A 7,481-nucleotide genomic window follows, 5' to 3' on the forward strand; every position below is an offset into this window, starting at 1 on the left:
CGCCACGCGTCACGCTCTCAGTTTTCTGATGAGCGTCCTGAGGACGATGAGCGAACCACATCCAGCTGCGCCGATCTTCCGACACTTCCCATGGTTCTCGTTACGCGGGAGCGGTGGGACTTGTACTGGCACTTGGTAAGCGCCGCTAGCTGCCGCGGCTTCCTCGCCCACTCTGGTGTCCAACGTCCGCCGCTGCCTCATTCGATCACTGGACCCCGCCACCTCACCCTCGCCTTCGCAGCTCCGCCCAACGCCGCCCTTGTCCTCTCACACCATATCTCTCGCGCCGCCGAATATCTTTTATCCGCTGCGGTTTACAATTCAGTCTGCGTCCCAATCCCAGCATTCTCGACACGACGATCCAGGACCTCATTCTTACGACAAAGCTCGATTGACAGCCATGTCACCCAACAAACGCAGCACCAGTCCCGTCACTGAAATTGCGCCCCCCGCAAAGAAAGCCAAAGCCGCAAATGACTTCCCGCTCTTTGACGATGGTGACGTCACCATTTGCATGGGCAATTTGGTAATGAAGCTGCATTCCAAGACGCTGCGCGGCAGCTGCGAGTACTTTGCCAACTTCGAGGAACTTCCCACCCGATTCGTGCTCAAGCCCAACACGGCCTCATACGCGGAATCATACATTCTTGTGCCCGCCACCTCTGATGGCAATGGCGTCTCGGATAACGAGGCCCAGAAAGACAACTTTGAAGACGCTTTGACGGTTAATGAGAACATATTTCGTCTTCTCTACCACAAGCCGATCTCGTGCACCACCCAAACCCCCTTCAGCGAAATTACAGCCCTAGCTAAGGTATACGGATGCATCGACGCAATTCGAGACGACCTCATAACCGCCCTGCTCCGAGTCAGCCTCGGTTCTCAGATGTTCCGCGATGACCCTGATCGTCTTCTCTACACAGGATACTATCTGCGCGATAAGGCTATCTTTACAGAAGCTTTAGTTCACACCGTTGGTCAACGCAAGTGCGATAGTGAATACATACCGGGAAATGTCAAAGGCCTGGTTACCAAGGGTGTCGCCAAGTTGGAGGACAAAGTCGGACAGTGCTGGGAGGCCGCAATACGCTGCTGCGAGGCAGATACCATTTCGAATGCAGTCGCAGCTACGCTGCTGCGCCAATACCTCGACAAGCGTATCCCCTGCATTCTTGGTAGCCCGCTGCGTACTGAAGTCTACAATGTCTTCGCAGCCCTCCACCGCATGGAAGACGTCAAGGTGCTACTGGAAATCGATCTTATGACTCAGGTGGACACCATCGATGATGCGCTCGGAGCTGGTGTGTCTTTCCTCAGGAGCTTCGACGCGGATCGGCTTTTTGAGATTGAGCCCAGTGGGGATACGCAGCGGAGCATTAACAAAGGTCTCGACTGCGGCGTGTCTCGTGATGAAGTTGTAGAAGAGTTGTCAGATATCCTGAAACAGGTTCAGTACTCCATCAAACCTCTTTTCAAGGGCGACCGCAACGTTGGCTACTTCACCTGTTTCCAGTTCGAGGGGCCATTCCCGTGGGAGAGCCTGACTGATAGCTCTGGGAACGGAGCCCACCCACAGATGCTCTGCTCCGACCAGCCACGGTTTGCCACGGTGTGATGGCCGCTATCCCGTGCTCCTTTGGCTGGATACTACAAAGCGTCCGGATTGAAGAGTCTCCACGAGAGGCTCATGTGCTCAATTTCCGAGTTTCCTTACAAGAAAACGGGTGTCTGGGAGAATTACAGCTGCTGATGCATTGGGTCTGGGTATGCATATTCTAGCTGTGGCAGGGAGTGCAGAAATAGCCTTTCTATTGAAAGGCCTCAATAGATGCCACGAAAGTCTTGCCCACTACACATTGAACTGGACATGGTCGTGCAATCTGGTCCAAAATCTAGAGTGTCTGCAGCTCTGTTGAAGCGTCCATTCACTCAGATCCGGCAGTGCGTTGATTCAGGTCAAATACTCCAACCGCTGAGACTCATGTGCCGCTTGATCAATTCCATGACTGTGTCTGCCTGGCGAACTTCCTGACTGAAGTCGGATTCTGATCCACAGAAGTAGGTTTCAGGCCGCTCGCTGCTGGCATCTCTCATTAACTGAAGAAGTCCACAAAACTCAAGGCAAGTGAAATGAAAAGCCTTGTGAGGAATGCGCTGGGAAGTTGTTCGGAAGTTACAGGCCGGCGCACTGTGCATCAATTGCATTTGCGCGACAGAGCGATGACCTGGTAATGATGACTACGCTTGGAAGGATTTCAAGCAGCGTCACATTGATCTGTAATCACCCTTATGGTGCACTAAGTGTGAGCTCATTGACTGGTTGCGCAAAGAAACCGCGGTTGATGCAGACTGCTTCAAATAGGTCTCGAAGAGTCACAATGAACGCACTATTAGTGGCAAAGCTGTAGTATTATCTGAATAAGAGCCTCCTAGCGCGCTATGAGCCAGTCGACGATGATACTTCGGATCTTGTGGAAGGCCTTGTCGGCCGGTATCAAATGCAAGGTTAGGGAAGTCTTAAGGTTTACGAAATGGTTTGAAGCTTTCAATGCGGAGCACCCTGGCCATGGCCTTGGGCTGTTCAGCGGATATCATTAGAGATGAGCGTGAAGCCTGGAAGCTCAGGTCGAGGATTATTTTTTCAGAATGTCGTCTCAGGCTTTAATGGATGAGCCTGATTCGCGTCCACCACGCTTGCCAGAACTCACATGATTGCTCACTTGATAAAAATTTGAATTGGTACCGAGTAAGCTCATCAGAGTCACAATCGTGTCCAAGAGTGCAGACTGCTTCCGTGGTTCTCGCTGTCAGAGTATTTGGTGGCGCATTTAAAGCGAACAATGAGAGAAAGCATGTTGTAGCATTGTCCTATATACATGTGTCTTGAATGATGTATGAAATGGCATTCCTTTCCTTCCACGAGCCAATGAAAGGAGGTAAAAGGATGGAGGGGAAATAGTGCCAGCTGCCAATGCAAAGCGCCTTTGAATTCGATTAAAGAAATTTAAGGTAGTTTAAAGGAATTTTAGAGTGGAACAACTTTTTCGTGCGCCCTGCTGGTTGAGGTTTGTGAGTCTGAGGGGCTGGGTGCAAATCAGATAAATCAAGAACTCCTGATGTGAATAGGGTTTCCCTTCATGGATAATTTGTGCTTCCTTTTCCTAGATCTTCGGTGACGATGTGCCCGGGAAGAAGTTGATTTCCGCTGGGAGGCTGTAGTATCGCGGCACCAGTAGTGCAAGTCAGTGGATGAGGTGGTAAACTAGCCGCTCTTTGCATATTCACGGCAGTCTTCCAGATGGCGGTTTATCTTCCCGGTGAGAATTCCCCTCCAATGCGGAATTTCGGCACGGAGCTTCTCCCGGAGCTGCTTCAACTCGGGCGTGTCTAGTCCTTCCGCCATGAAGCCATGCACGAACGTCCGGTTGAAACTTTCGAAGACGTGGGTGACTTCTTGGATAAGTTTCCTCTCATGTCGTTGGATGACCTTCTGAGCGTCTTCATTTGCGTTTTCACACATCTCTAAGAAGGGACCGCGGACTTCCTTCGAGATCTTGCTGCTTAAAGTCGCGGCGCGCATCCCATGACTACGATTGCCTATAAAACATGTCAACTTTACCTTACCATTTCCTGTCTCGAAGATGGGGAGCACAAACCGAAAATTCGACCACAGTCATCGTAGGTCTTCTCCAAAAGCTTTACAAAGTAAGATTGCTCCATATCTTGAGTATTGGTGATCCTCTCTTTGATGGCGATGAGGTCCCTCTGAAGCTTCTTGACTCTCGCTTGGCAGATTTGGTCAAGAAGCGCTGGCTGCCTTTGAAGCTCCTCAACAAACAGTTTCATGGGGTCCGTCAACGAGCCTTCAGGACCTAGAAATAGTAAGCTAAGCAATATTATGGTCAGAAGTTTGCTATACCTTGAATCTTCCCAATCAACTCGGTGATTCTCGTACTCAATTTGGATGAGATATTCGCCGAAAGGTTGCTCGTGGCATCCTCCCAGCCATTCGCCTCACTATTGACGTCTTGAATGAGGGGCTTCAGCATTTCCTCATTCCAATCGTGCTTTCCGACCTTTGGTGTGCTCCAGTTCCCCCGATGGGTACAGAATGTCTTGAAAGTCTGACTTGGCCAATTCGACCATTTCGTAAGCTGATCTGTCGCGTATGTAACGTAGGCAGCTTTGTTGGTCTTGATGATAGCGATTACAGGTAAGATGGCCTCATCAAAGAAGTATTTGAAGGACTTTGTGACGTCACTTGGCACATCTACTGATGCTGACTGGATGATATTCCGGAGTTCTTCATGACTATCGACCTTGGTCTGTGAACAAATCATTTCGAGATGGTTCACGAGCGATGGGAGTACGTGCTGGTGATGGTGTTCAAATGCTTTGAACTTCCTGAATGCTGGGAGCGCGTAAAGGAAAGCTCGCAGTGCTGGAATATTAGTGCTCTCAAAGCCCATCATGGGAGGCTCGTAATTGCCGCTAACGTACTTTGCGTACACCAAATTGGAAACGCAAAAGACTGGCAGCGGAACCGGGTCTTTCGTTAAGTCGTGGTAGTTCTGACGAATACTCTGAGAAGTATCCTCGTTCCGCATCTCAACGCAGTATTCGAAAAGCTTTTCCTCAAGAAGATTCTTCCGTGACCTTGTTGATGAAGTAGATTAGCGCATACGGAAAAAGGTAAAAAGCATAATGGAGGTGAAGCTTACTCAAGATCAGATTGCTGATCTAGCATAGTGATGAGGCGGTTCCGGTCCTGGCGGACGTGATCCTTTTTCAAATCACGGGTGATTTGCTGGTACTCCACCGATGTGGCATGGAGCTTCTCTCGTAAAGTTATCAAGTTCATTTCGTGGACAGTATCAGCCGTACTGATCTTGTCGTCAAGGGATGTGGAACTCATGTCCACGGACTACATAAAGTCAGAAAACAAATTTTAACGGAGATATCACGCCGTCTAGACTGACATCTGAGTTGGTAGCAATTACCAAAGTACTTGCTCCATGCTTGCGGCGGAAAGCATCCTGCAGATACTTTTGGACGTTGTCGTCTGTCTGAAGGCGGTCGCTTCTGGCAACAATTCCGATGTAGTCAACGTCATCTAGGTAGCGCATCGAGGCCTGTGAGCGAATCTGGTTGGTATCTTGTGCTCCTGGAAGATCTACCAGAATAACATCGTCTGCGAGTATTGGCTGGTCGTGAAATACCCTGTTAAACTTACGTTAATACTGCTACCTTAAAACGGGACGGAAGAAGGAAAGGTATCAGAGCAGGAGAAACAAGAAAGAAAGCGCTGGTGGTGAGGAGTACCTGGCGACAGCTACAAAAGGCCAAGGAGAGGGAACCAAACGGCCGTTGATGTCTCTGGACTTCTGGTGTCTAGTATACCGGCGAATCTGAGCCTGTATGTCCTGAGGCGTGATCCCGCTGATAAAAACCTTGCCTGAAACAGCTTCCAAGCTGCTCAGCAACTCTTCCGTCCAACCGGCTAACGTTGAGATTGTTCTCTCATCATCCTCGCTTTTCGATGTCGAGAGGAATTCCTTAATTAAATCGCTGTCCTGGCATTCATCACGATCACAGAAGAGCGAAAAAAGCCCTTCGATAGCCGTGTCGGAGGCCTTTTTCTCTTGCTCAAAGTGGTCGTCCCCCAACTGCGCGTCGGAATGTTCGAAGATGAATACATCTTTGACCCATTCCTTCAAGATTGCTAGCCGGGTAGGGGCTGTGTGAAACAGAACTTCAGCCTCGCATGGGCTCTGCTGATTGATGCGTGGCTTCTGAAATTCGTGGACAACAGAGGTACATGCTTTACCGGCGTCACCTTGCGGCGCAAGATTGGGGACACCAAGCAAGGAGTTTATGACGCTAGATTTGCCTTATAGAAAGTTAGTGAACATTATTAAAGAGGGATGTGTCAAGCTCACCAACGCCAGAGTCGCCCTTCAAGCCGAGCTTCACCCCAGTAGAAGCTTTGGGAAACATAGCAGCTACTGCCATGTCTTTGATGAAACCAATGTCGCCGTGTTTGACCGAGCTTTGATCGATGATAGAAATTATCTCTGTGGGAATACTGCGCGCAGCCAGTTCAGCTTCCTTGAAACTCGCATGGTCGATCTCCTTCTTTGGAGGAGGCACTTTGGAAAAGCTGAATGGCTTGATGTCGTCGTTGTCATCTTGACTGATGAGATGGTGTCCTGAGTGAAAAAAAGTAAGTAAAGGTGGTACTCGAGTGGAAGACTGTTCATGCACTTACCACGCTTTTCATGTTGTGAAGTAGTTCTTTCAGACTCCTGCGAGGATTGTCCAGATCTTGTGATCATAGTAGAAGCTCCCGACGAAGGAACCAGCGATTGCATGGAAGTGAAAGGCGACGCGTGTGATGGCACAGTCGGTGCATGAGACCGCTCAGCCGAGTTCCGCTCGGACTTCACCTCCGGCGAGTGAGCACGGGGCGGCCTTGTGCTCTGTAGTGTTGTGGTGGCAGCTTCAGCAACGACGAGATCGCTGAATGCTGGACGATCATGTAAGGTTCGCTGGCCGAAAGGCGGTGGCTGAAAGCCGTCGTTTGGATGGTGGTTCATGATTGGCCCATTACCGTAGAGTCGCGGATGAAATGGGTTGAGCGTTCTCGCCTTCATGAAAGGTGAGCTGTGGCAACAAGCGCCCAGGGTTGATGAGCACTTACCGAGACTTGCCAATGGAGTGATAGTGTCAGAAAGGTTTGGGTAGAGCAGCAAGAGCTTCGAGCAGGGCTTGACGATGCTGAAGAAGAAGAGGTGGAGGCGGGAGGACGAAGGCAAAGCTTATAAGCACGCCGCTCTAGGTTTTCTGGCCTAAGCCTAAAGAGGAAAGAAAAAAAGTTGCACCATGATGAGGAAGGCACGAAACGCTTGAGGAACAGCGAGAGAGGGAAATGCCGCAGTCATTGGACATGGGCAATGCCTAACTGACACCTCACTCAGCAACACTATGCCATTCACTAGTGATATTATCTTCTCCTGTTGTGAAACGCTCTTTCTAAAAGTGTTGGGTTATGTTAATCGAAAAAATCTGAGTCGACCCGAATGGTAAGATCCATGCCATCAGAGACGTCTCTCACCTGCCCAGTGGTAAGCTCTCCGTATGGCAAGGCCGGCTTGGGGCCTGGCGAGTGGCTTCACAAAAAGCCCCACAGACATCACCGCCGTAGTAAGGCTCTGGACGACTTTTAAACCCGCACCAACAGGTGAGGCCGTGCCGTTGATGTAAATCTTGCAGCTGCCTGAATAGTGCCCTTCAGCGGCTTTTGTCAATCAAACTGTGACATTTCAAATTGAATTACATCCAAAGCGCTCATCGGCATCAGAGCCGTGTTGGCTGGGCTGAGGGATTGCTCAATTCGGACATTCCTCATTTAGATTACCAATGGGCAAAAAGCGTGAATATTATTCCTCTATGCACTGGGAACCGAGAAAGAGGCTAAAATG

General features: G+C 49.9%; 2 protein-coding genes across 2 annotated transcripts; one reads left to right on the forward strand and one right to left on the reverse strand.

Annotated features, from left to right (window-relative positions):
* Positions 1-400: 400 nt before the first annotated feature.
* LTHEOB_6710 (uncharacterized protein) lies at positions 401-1,615 on the forward strand (the record flags this gene model as incomplete). The annotated part of the gene is made up of 1 exon (XM_035515997.1): positions 401-1,615. One exon carries the CDS (start codon positions 401-403, stop codon positions 1,613-1,615), a length of 1,215 nt encoding a protein of 404 aa, XP_035372745.1.
* Positions 1,616-3,262: 1,647 nt separating this feature from the next.
* On the reverse strand, positions 3,263-6,371 carry LTHEOB_6711 (Tat pathway signal sequence; the record flags this gene model as incomplete). The annotated part of the gene is made up of 8 exons (XM_035515998.1): positions 3,263-3,557; positions 3,620-3,872; positions 3,920-4,656; positions 4,722-4,924; positions 4,980-5,220; positions 5,401-5,737; positions 5,940-6,209; positions 6,269-6,371. 8 exons carry the CDS (start codon positions 6,369-6,371, stop codon positions 3,263-3,265), a joined length of 2,439 nt encoding a protein of 812 aa, XP_035372746.1.
* Between the last annotated feature and the right edge of the window lie 1,110 nt (positions 6,372-7,481).

This window comes from Lasiodiplodia theobromae (assembly GCF_012971845.1).
Source record: "Lasiodiplodia theobromae strain AM2As chromosome Unknown scaffold_19, whole genome shotgun sequence".
Classification (NCBI taxonomy): domain Eukaryota; kingdom Fungi; phylum Ascomycota; class Dothideomycetes; order Botryosphaeriales; family Botryosphaeriaceae; genus Lasiodiplodia; species Lasiodiplodia theobromae.